General features: G+C 48.1%; 3 protein-coding genes across 9 annotated transcripts in view; 1 reads left to right on the forward strand and 2 right to left on the reverse strand.

The window, feature by feature from the left end:
- Positions 1–593: 593 nt before the first annotated feature.
- Positions 594–12,298, reverse strand: LRRC45 (leucine rich repeat containing 45). Of its 5 annotated transcripts, none has more exons than XM_032128661.1 (17): positions 11,878–12,287; positions 11,058–11,119; positions 10,068–10,138; positions 9,569–9,747; positions 8,733–8,861; positions 8,026–8,138; positions 7,443–7,501; positions 7,247–7,324; positions 6,169–6,304; positions 5,802–5,879; positions 5,516–5,627; positions 5,274–5,344; positions 4,300–4,392; positions 3,614–3,706; positions 2,598–2,771; positions 2,358–2,505; positions 594–1,968 (listed from the first exon to the last, which is right to left on the reverse strand). In XM_032128661.1, the coding sequence occupies exons 1-17, from the start codon at positions 12,170–12,172 to the stop codon at positions 1,772–1,774; spliced, it is 2,088 nt and encodes a 695-aa protein (XP_031984552.1). In that variant the 5' UTR covers positions 12,173–12,287; the 3' UTR covers positions 594–1,771. The 5 variants fall into 5 exon arrangements, with proteins under 5 accessions (XP_031984552.1, XP_031984550.1, XP_031984549.1 ...); XM_032128659.1 differs by having other exon boundaries at positions 2,598–2,768; positions 11,694–12,096; XM_032128658.1 differs by having other exon boundaries at positions 11,694–12,095.
- CENPX (centromere protein X) lies at positions 12,034–15,301 on the forward strand. Of its 2 annotated transcripts, XM_032128692.1 has the most exons (6): positions 12,034–12,115; positions 12,193–12,244; positions 12,324–12,377; positions 12,654–12,742; positions 12,878–13,188; positions 14,474–15,301. In XM_032128692.1, the coding sequence occupies exons 1-5, from the start codon at positions 12,077–12,079 to the stop codon at positions 12,890–12,892; spliced, it is 249 nt and encodes an 82-aa protein (XP_031984583.1). In that variant the 5' UTR covers positions 12,034–12,076; the 3' UTR covers positions 12,893–13,188; positions 14,474–15,301. The 2 variants fall into 2 exon arrangements, with proteins under 2 accessions (XP_031984583.1, XP_031984582.1); XM_032128691.1 differs by lacking the exons at positions 12,878–13,188; positions 14,474–15,301 and having other exon boundaries at positions 12,324–12,741.
- The window catches only part of ASPSCR1 (ASPSCR1 tether for SLC2A4, UBX domain containing), a 40,348-nt gene continuing 36,672 nt past the window's right edge, over positions 13,391–17,066 (reverse strand). For both annotated transcript variants that reach the window (XM_032128667.1, XM_032128668.1), the window contains one exon: positions 13,391–16,958. In XM_032128667.1, the coding sequence (XP_031984558.1) occupies positions 16,945–16,958 (14 nt within the window). In that variant the 3' untranslated portion in view covers positions 13,391–16,944. The remainder of the gene's footprint in view (positions 16,959–17,066) is intronic.

Consider the following 17,066-nt stretch of genomic DNA (forward strand, 5'->3'; position numbering starts at 1 on the left):
GCCGGCCCCGCCCCCGCCGCTCTCCCGGGGCCAGAGGCGGCTCCGCCGCGGGCGGTGGGACAGAGAAGCGGTGGCCCCGCCCCGTGAAAGAGGCGGCGGGTGCTGCTCAGGGCCGGTTACCGCATTGGGCCCACCGGCGCGAGGACAAAGCTTTAAAACCTGGTTACGTTGTAGCTGCACAGTTCACCGTCATCTGCCCAGAGCTGCTGAGGAACAAAGATGGAGTAGCAAAAATCCTGCAGGAAGATGGCTTTTGGCTCCCCCCAGCTCCCCAAGGTATCCTGCCGGGAACAGAGGTGCCCACACTAGTGGCCCTGTCTGAAAACAACAGGCTTTGCTTTTCCCTTACCTGCGGGTCTGCAGCACTGCCTAGCAGCCACAAAGTAGCTACCGCCACAGGCTGTCTTCGTTGTGACTAGGGAACAGCTTCCCAGCTTCTTTGCTTTTATCTTAGTCCAGAACCAAACCCATACCCATCTTATCCATCTGTAACAGCCTTTTAGCTCCAGGACAGGCTGACAGGGTCTTCAGGAAAGTAACACAGCAGAAGGCCCCACCCTCCACATCAGCCAAACATTCAGTTTGCCACTCTCCAGTGTTAATAGCAAAATGCAAAAGTTCTTTATTAAAAAAGCAGAGCAAAACCCAAAATAAAAAATCATGAACACAAAGCAACCAGTCCACACAGAAACTTTCATTTTCCAGGTGTCTCTTAAAATACGTACTCTAAGATACGTTCCCACCCCAGACCCTCAAGGCTCTTAAGACTGCTGGCCTGACAGCAGCTCCTGCTTTCTCCAATTCAGACTCTCGTAACCCTTGCAAGGACTTGTGCTGTCAGGAGAGGAACCACCTTCTCCCCTTTGTGCTCTGAGCAACTCCCCAGTGTCATGCCAGAAGCATTGCTCCTCTCCAGGTTAAGGCCATAGCACTCAGTTCTAGGAGCCTGAGAAGCCAGGAGAACAGTCTTGCCATTTGCCAGTGAAACTAAATCCTGTTGCAATACTGGCCACAACATCTTCACCTAAGGGCTGCAGTTCACAGTGAAGAAGCACAGATGTTGACAGCTAATCACCCACTCACCCTTTCCCTGACACTCAGTGTTGTGTAAGTAGAAGCACGGCCAAAGCCCAGCTGTCCCACAAAGACATGAACAGCACTGCACCCGAAGCCCTTCCGTACAGCTGTTTCTGTCTATGCTGAATGTGTGTCTACTGCCCACCAATACAGTGAGAGCCACAGCAGGGAGGGGTAAACAAGCCAGAGAGGGCCCTGTCAGACTCTGCTTCTGCCTCTAAATACTGGGTGAAAAAGCACAGGTGGGTAATATCTGGTGTTTCCAGCAGTTTCAGGATCCCATTAGCAAAGCAAATCGCTCTGGCCCACAGGGAACTATAAACACTCCTGTCACATTTTATCACATTTCTCTGTGAACAGCCCTGGCACCCAAACAAATGCTGCAGCAGGACCCTGCCAGGGAACACACAACCCCTCCCCCAGTAATGAGTAACCCCCTGCGCTGATAGGCTATGGCAATGCAGGGGAAGGGGCTCCACATCATGGACTCAGACCCACGAGCCTGAACAGCTGTTTCCTCCTCTCCTTTACGCTGTCAGGAAGAAGGTTTCTGAACAGCGAGAGCGTTTTTCTGTTTGCAAGCCTTTGTGTCACCCCACTCTGATAAAACTGTCCCATTTAGGAAGAAGGAGTTCTACCTGAGTTGGTCACCCTTTCCCTGACAGCAGGTATTTGGATCCTTTAAGCCACGCTCTCACTTTCTAGAACTGTGGGTTCCCAAGGGAGATCCTTGCACATATGCCATGATGGCATTCTGCAAGAAACTTGCTCGCTGCACCTCCTCTTCCCTCACCCTGGAGATCTCAGCCTCCTTCATTCTCAGCTTCTCCAGCAGCAGAGAGATCTCACCCTCTTTGTCCAGCAGTGCTTCACGGTGATTACTGGATAGGGCTGTGAAAAACAGCATTAGAAAAGAAAATCAGGGTATCCCTAGAATAAATAAGAACAAGCCAAAGGCAACGGAAGTGGTATGGTCAACAGGGACAAAAGAGAAGCTGCGTAAGTCAACATGAGAGGTTTTGCACAGACAGCATGCACACTTCACTGTGCAGGAAATTCAAATATCTTGCTGGCTGTGCAGCTTTGGGTGGTCATCTGAGTCTTGGTCTCTATAAAATGAGGACAGGAATCCCTGTATCTCCCTGGATGGAGAGTACAACTCATAGGTGTATAGACAGGCAGGAAACACTGCTGTCACTACCTGTGAGCACAGCTCAGTTCCAGGCCCAGTGCAGGCTAACTCAGCATTACCATTTGAGAAGCATGAAAGGATCCATCACCTTTCAGTTGTCTTTCCAGAGCTGCAATCTTCTCTCTCAGCCCATCCTGGGCTGCGCGTTCAGCCTCCAAGTGCCCAATCTGCTCCTGTAATTCCACTTTCACCTTATTTAGCTCTGTCACTTTCTCCTCTTCCTTACTGTCCAGGTCCTGACACACAAAGACAAACCCATGAACAACCAAACAACTTCAGCAACTTGTTCTGGCCCTGTCGTGACTATATCTACTCCAGTCCCAGCTACCTGCTGAAGTTCATCCAGCCTCCTCCTGAGTCCATCAGCATACAGGCTCAACTGTTTGGCTTTGGCCTGGGCCTCAGCAACCATTTCTTTTTGCTTAAGGCAGCAGTTCTGAGCTTCATCCCTTGACTCAGTCATCAGCCGCAGCTTCTCTTTTAGGTGCTCTAGTCGTTGCTGCTGTAAGACACAAAGGAAAATGAAAATTAAACAGTCCCACTTCATTCCTGTGAAGGGATTCTCCCCTCTTTGTTCCTAATACAGTGAATCCTTTATTGAGTCAACTGGCACTGACAAGCACAGGACACAGCCCTGCTCCTTGCACTCAGGAGTGACCCCAAGCTGCTTCCTCTTGCCAGAGAGAACACTGACAGACTGAAACACTCAAATGAGAAACTGAGACAAGTCCTTGCCAGATGCACCGATGCCACCACCAGTGTTTACAACCAATGCTCTACCTTCACTTCCTCCATACCTCAAATGGCTCTGCAGCACCACTGTATGCAGCTAAGCAACTGCTGGGTCCCACACATCAAATTTCTATGTCTATAACTCACTGAAGCATTTTCTTTTGTGATGTAAAAAGTAAGTAAATATTCTAATAGTTTTTGTGTATTTCCATCATCTCTTGTTCTTTTTCACAGGATATTAACTTCATTGCCATTTTCACAGAGTTCAATACTAGTGACTTTATTTATCCAGCAGCAGTACCCACCTGAAGAAATTTCTCAGAGTTCAGAGAAACAGGAGCACCCCATGAGAGTTGCCATTAAAAAGAATGATCAACATCCATCTGCTGGCTTCAGATGTTGGCAACTTAAATTAAATCTGCCATGACAATATCCACATCAGTTCTGTTACTACTGAAGACAATTAAAATCAGACTTTTCAGGACTCCTTCCTCAGCAATCACACCATTTGTGAGTCAGTGAAACCCAGAGAGGAGTTACTTAGCAGCTCCCCAAGACTAAAATATAGAGTAGGTAGCCAAACCACTTCCTTCCCACAGGTCTTGTCCTTACCTCCTCCAAGCGTGCCTGACTCCGGACTTTTATTAACTCCTCCTCTGCCTGACCTCGCTCAGTTAGTGCAGCTGCTTTGACTTGGCTCAGCTCCTGCCACAGAAACATGGAAAATCATTCCAGAGAAGCTGCATTGCTGTAACACTGACCAGAAAACATTAGCAGCTTCCGGTCACAGGCTACAATATGACACAGCTCTCCTCACTCAGGGGCAGCAAAAGCAAACCAAGATGACAAATCCTTCCTCACTCCAAGGCTGCTATTTAAGCTCAGTGCGAATTTCAGTTATGTGAGGACAAGTAATGGGTAAAGCTTTCCAAAACAAGGCAGTAGGAAAGAGCAGTGCTGGATCTAGCTGGGGAAATATATATGAATAAACATGCTACTCTACTTGGGACAACATGGGAAACCTGTGAATTCCAATCTTGGTAACACTCTAACCATGTTCAACAGAATCCTTATTTTTGTCCAATCTGAATTTACAAGTTTCTCCTTGGAACCTTTTTCCTTAGCTCAAAGCAGTAAAAATAATTTCAGCTGGTATGCTGCTGTTTTCTGTTCCTCCTTACAGCACATGACAATCTTTACAAAGGTCAGCAGTGGAAGACTCCACAAAGCTTTCCTGGCAGCCTTCTCTTTGCACCACTATATGAGTGTTCAAACGTGCCTAGAGCACTTTTTCTCACCTCCTCCAGAGATATCCTGATGGCCTCCAGCCTCTGGATCCTGTTGTGCATGGAACGTTCACTGGCCTCCATGTGCTGTGTCATACGATCCACCTGCAAAGCAGCAGAAACCGTTTAAGCAAGTGACAGAAAACCATTCCTATCTCCAGGCACAGCAAGCAGCAGGACCACTCATCATGATAGTGAAGCATCCTCTCACTGAACCACCTACCACCAAAGGAAAGTTCTTACCTCTCCCAGAACTCCACTAGGAAACTGTAATACAGATACAATCTGCCCTCTAGAAACTGGGAATTTTTAGACAGAGATCTCTCCCAGGCCACAAGGAAGATAAAGTCCAAGCTCTCATTGTCAAGTGGTACAAAACACAACAGATTCGTTTTCTAGCTGTAAGGTTGGTAAAATCTTCCTGGCCTGTGTCTTTTCTTAAAAGATTTCTATATATTCAGAGAAATCTATTAGTATAATTTTATTTTGGAGAGATTTCAGACCTCAGTAAACACTGCAAAGAGAATTGATTGTAGTCTGTTGGCCTGTCCACACTCAGACACAACCCCCCTTGAAACATAGCAGAAAAGGAACTAGCATGCTGAGCCCCATTAAAGGACTGCTTGTCCATAAGCGATTAAAACATTAAAGTGTATTCATTTCAGAAGCAGGAAAAGATTCTGTATTTGTAACTACCTCTCTGCACAGACCAACACAAAGGCCAGCCTCCCAGCCTCTCTTGTAGCATCACATACCACTCTGGCCCATACTCTCGAAAGCTAGAAAATCTTACTAGCTGGTAGAAAGTCTTGTGATCTCTTCAGCCAGGCTTTGCTTGAAAAAATGGCCCATTATTCCCACAACAAATCTGAGCCCACTAACTTTTTAACTTTTTTAAGAGCATATGACAGCAATGACCTCCAGTGGTGATGTAGGTCAGGACCAAAGAAAGACTAACCGGGATGCTGCAGAAACCCCATCCTTACCTCTTTTACCCGAAGGGATTCCATGTCTTCAAGGCTTTGTTTAAATCTTCTCTTCTCCGTTTCCAGACGTTCTGCAGATTAAAAGCAGGCATATCACAATTCTGGCATTCCTGCCACACAGCTGTACTCATACTTTTTCACCATCTCTGCGAACCCTTTCTCCTTGGCTGTCTGTGCTGTTGACTCAGGAACAGCGATCCCAACCACAGGTGTCCACAAGCTGTTTCTACTCCTCCACTCACCTTCAGCCTCCACAGCCCGCAGCTTCAGCTCCGCTGTTGTGTTGGTCAAGTCTTGTTTTACCTGGAACAGCTGATCCTGCTGAACTTTGCACTTCCTCTCCAACTCATCCACCTACACAAGGAAATTACCACCACAAAGGTTTTTCTTTTCCTGTTAGCAGAGAAAGTTGGCTGTACAGGACAACGAAGACACACACAACCAAGGATCAAAGTAGAGACCATATATATGCAGCAGATGTTACATATGCTCAAGTGCCACTTCTCAGACTTGGACTTGGTTTCCTACCTGGTTTCTCAGCAGCAGATTTTTCTCACTGGCAGCAGACAAGTCATGCAAAAGCCTGCCTTCCCGATCAGCACCTTCCTGCAAACAGAATCAAAATTAAAAACCTGTACTCACTCTAGTTCTTGCACTACCAACCAATATCACACCCAGCTAAATCCAACCTACCCCATAAACACCACGACTCCTCTTCACACCTGGCACCCATCTACCTAATTTACACAAGAATTTTTTGTCATGGTGGCTTTAGCTAACCCACTAGTGGTAAAAATCATGCTTCCCTATTCCATCCAGCATGCCCCAAATTTACACAAACCAGTTATGACCTATAGCCCTGCTCTCAAACATAACTAGGACTTATCCAGCTCACCTGCTTTTGTTGCTGGAGCTCCCTGAAGTGGCACTCAGCCACACAGTTTTGTTCCTGTTTCATGGCATTCAGCAGCTCTCCCAGGTTGTGCACCTTCTGTTCAGACAGAGCCAGGGCAGCTTCAGTCATCTGCAGCCTATAAAGAGAAGCACTTTCCGGAGTCTTTTCCAAGGCAGACACTGCAGCAAGCTCTCTATGCCACCTGGTACAAGGTGCTAATATCCATCTGGCAGTGGATGAAATCAGGCTAACTAAATGAGGCATTTTTTTGCTTCTGGGAAAAGGACACCATTGACCTTTGTATGCAGCAGCATCTACAAACAGTGACCTGGGGCTTCTCAGGGCCCAGTGTTCTGGTGCCCATTGCATTTGCCCTGCACTGTCTTCCACAAGCCATTCTCCCCACCCAGACCCCTCCAGGATTTGCCTGCTCTCACAGAACAAAGCCAGCTATTTTATACCACTGCAAAGTTGTTTAAAATTAGAGACAGATTTTTAAACATGAGTAGCAGAAGCAATTTGCTTATTCTGTCCAAGAGGGACATGTCCACATCACTGCATGGCATAGTAACACTGCCTTTACCTGGCAGAACTAAAGTAGGCAGGCTCAGCAGTTTGAAGTCTAACCATTGCCATGTGCATATGGCTCTGCATAACCTAACATTTCTTCTGAGCAGCTCTTCCTCATTGCTCCCAAGCCAGGCTCCTCAATACCTGCAGCGGTTCCCAGAGAACACTGCCAGTTGCCAGGGAAAGCAGGTACCGATTCCTGCCAGGCTGTAAACCATGCAAGGAACATGCCCCCATCCCATCTGCAGAATCCTTTTTCCTTCTTCCCACCTTCTGTAATTCACTTTGTCTTACACCAATACACTGTAATTTTACTTAAAAGCAGGTTAACTATCTAGTGTGGCAAACTCAAAGGCTTTATCTGACTGTAATTTCTGGATATTACTGCAGAACTAACCAAAATAATAAGTCAGCTACCCTACACGATTATCCCCCTTCTTAGAAGCTCTGCTCGGCACTGCTTATACAGCACAAATAGTGGGAAGGCAAAGGTTCTCCTCCTCCATACTTGGTTTTCAGTGAATTCATAATGGAGTACTGCTCATCCAATGCATCCTGCAGCTGGCTGATTCGTGCTACAGACATTCTGCATTTGGGAGGGAAATAAAAGGAAAAAAAAAAAAAGGTGGGTAATTTCTGCCAGGAAATGGAGAGAGCTCAACTCTGCCATCAAAGAGCAGAAGACATTTAGAAATCCAACTCACTTCTCACTCCTGGCTTTTTCTTCTTTGTGCTTGTCTACAGCATCCACAAAATCCATGAACTGTGAAGAAGGCAAAATTCTGTGAGAAAATGAATTGCATCAGCTACAAGCACTTACATTTCTCATTCTTCTCTTGCCAGCAACAGCTGAAGACATGTCAAGCCATTCTACTGGAAACAAACTGGAAGTCTGATGGGTTTATCAGCACACCTGAATAAGGTCATCAGCTATAGGGACTCTGCATCCTCAGGTGTCAGATGGAAAAACAAATCTCTAGGTTTACACCACTTGGAAAGTATCAAACCAATTGCAAAAGATGAAACTAAAGCACAAATAACCAAAACTCCTCCAGAATCCAGAATGTGTTCAGCAGGGATGTGTCCATACCCATACTGTCACTTGATTCCTAGGCAACCTAGCTCAGAGGAAGGACCCAGTGTACTAAACTATGCTGTGTGCCTGCCCATAAAAATGCAAATGCAACTTCAGGTGCACAATAATACTGTCACTGAGTGTTCTGTGGGGACCTCAAGGGAAAGCAAAGGATTCCAGCTACCCCATTTGAACCGCCAACATCTGCTGACCTGCTTGTTCTTCTCATCCTTCAGACTCAAAACCTCCTTGCTGAGGATGTTCATTTGGTTCTGGGCCTCACTCAGGATAGCCTCACGGTCTTGGTTGTGATTCAAGGCTTGTTCTGATGCAGAGAGAGCAGGAGAGCATGCACAAGTTTCTAAAGCAACAGCACAGCAAGCACTGCTGGAAGAGACAGCACTCAGGATGACAACTGGCTATCAGAAGCACCAGGACAGTTGCCCTTCTCATGCTGGCCCGTGTAGAGAGAGTCCCACCTTACATCACAAGCTGGGATGGGATCAACGAGAGCAGTGTGTGTGGGGTAATCAACACCCCAGCCTCAGGAAAGATGCTCAGCTCTGCTGTGGGCAGGACAATGACATGATGTGCTGCATAAGCCACATCAAAACTTGGCTCATCAGAGGCAAACTATGAGGAAAAGTCTCAAATTCTCCCACATTCATGTGGCACGGCAATCTCTAATAACTCAATCCAAATTATTTTTTTGCTCTTGCTGATGAAAGCGACACTTCCAACTTGACTAGCCCTCACTAAAGGACAAGAGGAGGTGACATAGAGCACTGTGGAAATGCTGTTGAGAAAGGGAGGAAAAGAGGGTTAGCTCTCTTCTGAAGCAGCAAGTGCCCTATATCCCCCAAGTGCTGAACTGGGAAAGGAGTTAAGTGATTCATTACTGTGCACACATCATACTTACCCACAGCTTTCAGGATGTCGCCAGGAACATTATTCCCTGCCAGCTCGAGCCTCTTCAGGGTCTTGTTGCTGTGCAGGCAGTTCAGCAAAGCTCGGCCACCCAGAAGCCCAATGTTATTCCATCGCAAATCTATACAGAAAGCTAACTTTCACCACGGTAGTCACACATCTGCTGAAAACCACAGGGCTCAAGAGAACCCATGCTCTTTATATATCTACAAGCACGGTTAACTAATCCCAGATGGTCTTAGCAAAAACACAGGTGAATACTGTGTCCCCTTTGAAGATGAATGAGAGGGAGGGAAATTGACAAAGAAAGAAAGGCAAGATAAATCTTTAGGAAACTGCAGGAAGCCATGACAGTTGAAAATCTACACAAATCTGGGCCTCACATTTGGCTCTCACAAGCCTTCCTTCCACAGACAAGACCTGTGGATGAGAAAGAATTGGCAACAAAAGCTACATTTTCCTGAAGGAAACTCCACCAAAATTCCATATAAGGACAAAACGAGTGTGAAGTAAGTATTAAGAGTCTGTCATGAGGCATACCAACACCAACCACAAATAGGAATGAAAACCCTTCCTCCTCCACTAAAGACTGTTCTACTCCAAGTACACAATTCTTCATCTGCAGGTTTGGTTCCAGAGATTCCAATTATAGTTACCAGTCTCCAAAGGCCATGGAGTTGTGACTTCTCCCTGCACAAAGTCGGCAAAGCATTCCAGACTGACAGGAATTGGGAATGACACCAACCAGTTGGAAGAAACTGAAGCAAGAAACCTGAAGATACACATGGTGTTTTCATGCATATATGTACGTGGGCAAAGAACTCTTACCCAGCTCCTGAAGGCTGGTATTTTGTGTCAGTGCCATGGCCAGCTCTTCAGCCCCTTGATGGTTAATCTGGTTATTGCGCAGATCCAGACGCCGAAGAAAGTTGTTTGCTCTCAGTCCTTGGCAGAAAAAGGAGAAGCCCTCCTCCCACATGCCAAGGCTGTTCCATTCTAAGGTTAGGCTAGGGAAATCAGACAGGAATGGTGTTCGTGGAGTAAACAGACTGCTGCATGAACTTGAATAATATTTGGATCACGGTATGCCCGGTCAAACATCCAGCTCCGTGCGTGGACTCAATTTCAGAGAGCAGGATGCTGCCAGGGCCCAGCGTCCTCCGAAAGAGCACCTCCACTTTTCATGCCTTTACTTGTCCCACCCCTCACAAGAAATTGCACCACTTGGCATTCCTCCTACCCCAACAAAAAACACCCTCAACCCTTTTCAAATGTTGTGCTCCATCCGGCAAGAATAGCACAAAGAGAGGTATATACATTTTTTTACCTCCTGATGGATTTGTTCTCCCTAAGAAGTTTTCCCAAAGCCTCAGCTCCCATGGTTCGCAGGTTATTTCCCTGAAACAGAAGTCCCAGGTGATCAGTAGGCTAAGCCTGTCCCAGTCCACCTACACCACAAACACCACCAGATGCATCCCAGCTGTAATGCCAACTTCAGTTGGGCAAAGATGGTGCAACCAACATTTGTTTCACTATCAATCAGCCTTCCACAAAACGCAAAACCCTGGAGGAACAGTGGATCTATACACACGACTTGTCTTGTGAGGGCACCATGACTGAGAGCTTGCAAAAATCACAAGATTGCACAGGATCAGCACGGGCCATGATGGGACGGAAAATGGTGATTCTAGATAAGCATAACTATTGTAACACACTTCACCAAAAAGGGCTCTGTTAACGCTAGCACAAATGAGAAAGGAAGCTGTGATGAAGTTTGTGACTTCAGTGATGCTGAACAGTGATGCTGTTTGTGACTGTAAATTCAAGGGAATAGCTGTATGCCAGAGGAATACAGACAGAAAGTCACTCCAAGTAGAGTGACAATCACATCTGAAGGCAGATGCTTAGTTCAAAGCCCAGGCTAATCGAAAGACATTGGCAAGCGAGATAAACTCTACAGAAACACAAGTAAAACAGCTAGTAACTCACTGATCAATACAGAAACCCCCAAAACAGCCTATACACGCCTCATCTGCCCAATCAGCAACTGACAAAAGATACACAGCAATAACTTCCTATCAAAATACAGTAACTAAATAAAAATGGATAAAGATGATCTGCAAAGTAACTTTGGAAAATTGTGACATGGTGTTAACAAGTCAAGGAATGAGTCACTTGAGAACAAAAACTTTACAGAAGTATGCATCTTGTTGAATAATCCTGCACCAGGACGGTCCAGTTCTATTTCTGATTAAGCCTGTGCTCCTTTTTCCTTCTCCACCACAGAACAGTCTTAATTCTGTTTGAACAGACTCACCTTCAGATCCAAAGATTTTACTGTGGTGTTGGAGCAAAGACCATGCAACAGAAGTCTTACACCTGAGTAGAAAAAAAAAAAGCTGTTTATTTCATCTGTGAAACCCTCTACTCATCCCAGCGTATCATCTTGTTAAACAGCTAGCTCAGGAGACGTGGCTGTGATAAACAAATTACTTGGTAAACTGCCACTGCTGCTGGAATAAGTGAGCCTGAGCTTTCAGGGCAGGAGACTATTTATACACTCTCAAAGAGGTGTCCGGGCAGAGAACTACAAGTCAGTTTGTACACCTACCTGCCTCAGCCCTGAAAAAAGCCCACGTCTAGACAAGCTCTGCGGACACAGATGTGCTGCCCATGGGGCCCCCTCACTGCCAGCTACTTTAACCAGCCGGACTGTCCCATCCGTCCACGGCCAACAGCAGAGCTGCCCTCGCCGCCGGAGGGAGAACCGAGCGGTGCGTGACCAGCCGCATGGTCACGGACCGGGCACCTTCGCGGGCCTGAGATACGAGCGACCTCCCGCCCCGCCACCGCGCCTCGCTCGCCGCCGGAGGGAGAGCGGGCCCGCCGGCCCAGCCTGAGAGGGCGGCGAGGGCGGCCCCGCTTCGGGCAGCCGCTGCGGCCTCGCGCGCACCTTCCTCGCTCAAGCCGCAGTCGCCGAGCGCCAGCGCGGCGAAGGGCGCGGCGCCGGGCAGCAGCCGGCCCAGCGCGCTGCACGTCTGCAGCGAGAGGCTCTGCGCCGCCAGGTCCAGGCGGCCCCGCGCCCCGTTGGGCTCCCGCAGGCGCCGCAGCACGGCCTCCTGCGGGGCCGCGCCTACCGCCGCGCAAAGCCGCGCGTATTCGCGCCCGAACTGCTCCATGGCCACGCGGGTTCCCGCCGGAACTGCTCCCTGGCCGCGCGCGTTCCCGCCGGAACTGCTCCCTGGCCGCGCGCGTTCCCGCCGGAACTGCTCCCTGGCCGCGCGGGTTCCCGCCCGCCGCGCGCCTCCGGGAGGCGGGGCCAGCAGTGCGCGGGACATGGAGGAGCGGGACGGCCGCACCGGCGGCTTCAGGAAGGTGCGGCCGCTCCGGGCGAGGGGCGCTGGCCCGAGCGGCGAGCGCGGCTCCGCTCATCCGTTCCTCTCTCCGCGCAGGACACCGTGGACCGGCTTCTCCGCCTCCATTTCCGAGACGGGAGGACCCGAGGTACCGAGGCTGCGGCGGCGGGCGGGTCCGGGCCGCTTGGGCCTAGTCCCCGCCTTCCCTAAGCGCCGTGTCGTTGCAGTTAATGCCGACGCGCAGCTGCTGGTGGCCGAGTTGCTGAAGGTCTTCGTCCGAGGTCAGCGCGCAGGGCCAATCCCCCGCCCCAGCCTTAGGGCGATAGCCTCCCGCCTCCTCCCCGAGCACCTGGCCAACCTTCGACTCATCCCGTCTTGCTTCAGCTCTGCTGCCTCCTGCACAGCTGGAGTCCTGACGCAGCTTCCCGGACTCTTCCGGGGCGCTGGGCCACCTCCCTCCTCCCAGGACACCAGCCCAGCCCCCCGGACGAGACGCCCCAGGTGACAGCTCCCAGACCCGTCTCACTGCTCTTCCCTTTCTTTCACTTGGGCTGCAGAAGCGGCGGCTCGAGCAGCTCGGCAAGCTCAGGCAGAGGACCTGAAGAAGGTGGATACTGAGCAGCTGGAGAAAGTGTTGCCACAGCTGGTATGTAACTCTCAGCCTGAACTGCATGGGAGCAGGGTGAGGATGTGAGCTGAAACAGCCTAATCCTCATCCTTTCGGGTGCTGTTTTGAGAACCCAGTCTGTGTCCTGACTGGCTTGCTGCTCTTTCCTTACAGCTTCTGGATTTCTAGAGGCTTTCTGAAGCACATGTCACCTGTCAGCAGACAGTCCTGACCTGACAGCGAACATGTGTCTCAGCCTCAGAGTCCAACTCTGGGATGAACAGTCTCAGCTCTTTCTTCGTCTGCCATTTTGCTTCTGTTTCCTCTCTCCTTTACCAAGCACAACACAGCCCAAAGGAACGATGCTGTCAGATAACGTTTTTGAGAAGAGGCTGCCACAGGCTTGTTTTGTTCTGCTGAGCACATACCTGGTTTCAATCTTGCCGCCCTACTCCCGGTAACAGAGGCCTGTACTTCACAGCATGGTAAGATGCTGTTGCTTTCTCATCTAACATGAGAATGAGGTGCTGCTTCACAGAGATGCATGGAAAGACTTAAAGGCTGGAAATACCATCCAGCCTTCAGGATCTCACTGCCTCAGCAGGCAGCTGTGACAGCAACTCTAGGTGCAGCTCCAAGCCTTTCTAATGAATAGGTCATTAACAGGAGCTCATTCACAGGCTCTCGCCAAGAGCAGGCAACTGATCTTTATTTTATAAATAAACAGTGTCTGTCCGTCACTACCTTCCAGTATTTCTCCAGGGCTCTGACATCAAAGAATACTTGAAACCTTTTAACCATTCAGTATTCTCCTCAGAGGCTGCTCCCCCTCTGCTATAAATTTGTTCTCACAAAGAAACATCAGTAAGTTAAAAACAAGTCTCCCCTCCTTGTGTAGGCTCTTTGCTGCAATTCATCATCAAAAGTCAAGTCGCTTCAAAGACTTGCAGCGTTTCCCCCTCACCCACCCTCTTCCCTAAATCTTTGTAGGACGAAAGGAAAAAAGGACAAAAAACAAACAGCATGTGTGAGAATCCCACATCATGGGACAGCCTGGCCCCTCTAGCAGCAGGGGGGCCACTGTGAAATAAGAAACCTTACACATGTGGGCAGGACCCACACAACCCAACTGGCTTTGCTGGGAAACGCATGGCTGGCTGCACAGAGCACAGCTGATGGTGGTGTGGCTTGGGGCCTGCACGCTCCTGCCGCTGGCACTCTGCAGGCTGTAGGATCAGCCATAGCTAGCAGTCCTTTTCTCAGGAACAGCTGTGACAGGCAGAGGCTCAGTAGGTCACTGTACACTTTGAGCTAGGAGCTATCAGGGTCATCCCTCAGGACACCAGCCACTTGGAAACCCCACAAAAATGCAGTTTTAGTACATATTCTGGTAACAGTACCAGCTTAAGCAGTCCCCAGCTCTCAGCACTGCAGCTTCTCAGCTGAGACAACTGTTCAGCTGTACAACACGTGCAATGAAGGAACTGACCTAGTTCAGCCTTCAGCCCCACAATCATTGGTTAAAAAAAGGCAATTACAAAAGTAAAAGCAAGTGATACTACCGTTGAATGTCCTAAAACCCTAGGGATGAGTTCACCTACTATAGCAGAAGCAATACTGAAACAAAACCAGCTCATCAGGTATCTGCAGGTACTGTTCTGCAGTAGGGCAGGAATCCTTGTAGCAAGTACCTTAGCGAAGAGGCCACAGTTTTAAATGTGGGGGCATCTTACCCCCTTAAAGAATTCACTCCTTTCTTGCCTTTTCCAGTTTCAGATCCTCATCTCTGCCTCCAACTGAAACAGCAGTCCTAAAGTCGCTGCCCTAAAAAGGCTCAAGTTCTCTTCCCTGACAACACAGAGAAGAGAACTGCTGATGTGGACATCCACAGTAAAGCAGCAATTGAATAGCAGCAGCAGCTAAAAGTAACTCTTTGTATAGGGAAGGGGAATAAGACCTCTTGTCTAGCTATTGAAGGTAGCAATTTTTCATTCTTGTGGTTAAATTGGGTTTGATGCACAGCTGAGTTACACAAGGGAGGAGCATGGGCAGAACTGCCTGAGGGAACAGTCAGCAATGTAAAGCCCCTACACTTAACCCATGAAACTGCCCCAGGAATACTGGTATTGTTGCTTGTGTCCCTAAACTTGTTTTCCCATGTCAGGTGCTTGCAGGGGATAGTTATGGTGCTAACCCTTTACAAAAACTGACAGAACTAAAACACCTAAGCAAATCAGCTAAGCAGATTGTACTATTTGATGTCACCTGTGCCCTTCAGAAAAATAAGGACTAGCACATCTGAAGGCACACTGCAACTTCCTCCCAACCACACTGCTTCTGCATATTCTAATCCTGGGAACAAAAAACACCAGCACAGGTATTTCACTGCTTATCATTAGCAATAGCTCTTGGTTTCTCCATAGGGATATCCTGTATAAATTCAACAAGGCAGCTCTAGCTACCGTCTACCTCTGATTTGTGTGACATGAATAAGCCTGATAACAGCACCTGAACGAAGATACTGACAGTCCTATGGAGTACAGGCTCAGCCCACACTTAATCCTCTAAAGAGTAATAAACTTTATTATTTGAATGGTTTTTCAGGTCTGCTGTGGTATGTCTTTTATAGGCTGTCAAGTGGCAGAAGGGCTTGCTTTCCACAGGGAGGATTTAGTACAGGAGCTGTACACAGTGCTCTCACATTCCCACTGCCAGTGGCCACACACGTTCCCTGTTTACCTTTGGGTGTCATATAAGAAATCAATCAACTTTTTTGCTAAAGCATTCTTTGCTCCTTCTGCTTTGAGTCTCCTTTTTCCTCTTCCACCTTTCTTTCATGCCTCCCCCTCCCTCCAAGTTTCTTCAAAGCATCTCTGTGAGCATTTGGAAGTAATTAGACCTGAAGGGAAATGTTGTCCAGGCAGGGAGACAATGACAAGTGCCAGGAACCCAGGGTGCCCTTTCTAGCCACTTTGAAGCTCATTCAGATGGTACAAAGCTCCGTTTTGCTTTGTTGAAAAAAAATGGGAGGAAGGGAACGAGTCATGACAGGCGTATTGAAAAGAGAGCAGGTTCTTGTGAACTGACAGACACACCAAGTGCCAGGGCAAGAAACTATCAAAGGGACTGACCAAAAGGGCTCCCATGGCCACTCTGCTTTATTATATCTACAAACTGTGCAGATGCACACGTAGTGCAGGGAGGAAACAAGGAAAATGGAAAACACGGTATTACTGTACCATGGAAGCCCAGCTCTCCGCAGACCACTGATCCGTGGAGAAGACTTCAAATAAAACCCAGCACCATGACTGCCGTGCCACTACAGAGTTCATCTCCAGCATAAGGGCAATTCTAACCAATAATCATCCCCTTACGATGTCTGCAAGAGACAAAGATCCGGACTGGGCCTTTTCCCTGTACACTAACTGCGGTGCAGAGCACAGCTACCCTGCTCTGGGAATACTCAGGCCACCAATCAACTGTCATTTGAAGAGACCCTTTAAGTGGATGGTTTCTTCCTTGCTGTAATTAATTACTGATGGTAGTTATACACAGTGAAAATAAAACTAGAGCTTAGGGCAGAAACATGCTCAACAGGCATTCCATGAACTTGTATTCCTTGTTGACAAGATTCTGGCAACTGAACACAATACAAGTGCAGCAGCCCAAGAGCTTCACAGGAAAGGCTGATCTGAACTGGTTTAAGTGACTTAAATGCTTCCTCTTCATTCATTTTCCAGCCATCTATGTCCAGCATTATCAGCAGCACTAACCCCCCTCGCTAAGAAGCAGAAAAAGTCTTGTTCTAGGCACCACTTAATAATTATAGGTAAAGCTGAACCAGATTGTATCTTGCTGCTAGAATACTGGCAGCTAGACTCAAGTCATCTCTGAAGGTGGAACTGGGAGGAGTTGAATTTAAAAATATAGATAGGAACAAAGTCCTTTGCAGAAAGTATATAGGAATCATGTCCCCCTTAATTCTCTATTCTTATTATTTGCATGCAAGAAACCTTAAATTTAACCTCTAACCTTGCTTCTGTAGTCACAAAGACCACAAACAGGCCTTCCACTCCTCCACCAGGTGCAACTGACATCTGAAATAGCCATTCTCTCTTTATAACTAATGTTCATACAGATTAGATCTCTCCAGGGCCACCAACACATCTTACACATCCTTAGTGAGTTTGTGGAGAAAAGGGCACAGCTGATAGCTCGGTGATCCAGCAACCCAGGATGCTTCATCTCTTTCCACCTACAAAATAAACAGGGTACCATTAAAACACATAACATGTAATTAGCACTTACTCATTTCTCAATAACATGATCTGGTAGCTGAGGGTTCTAGTCACTGCTGTGCTCA

The sequence above is a fragment of the Corvus moneduloides genome, chromosome 19 (assembly GCF_009650955.1).
Source record: "Corvus moneduloides isolate bCorMon1 chromosome 19, bCorMon1.pri, whole genome shotgun sequence".
NCBI lineage: Eukaryota > Metazoa > Chordata > Aves > Passeriformes > Corvidae > Corvus > Corvus moneduloides.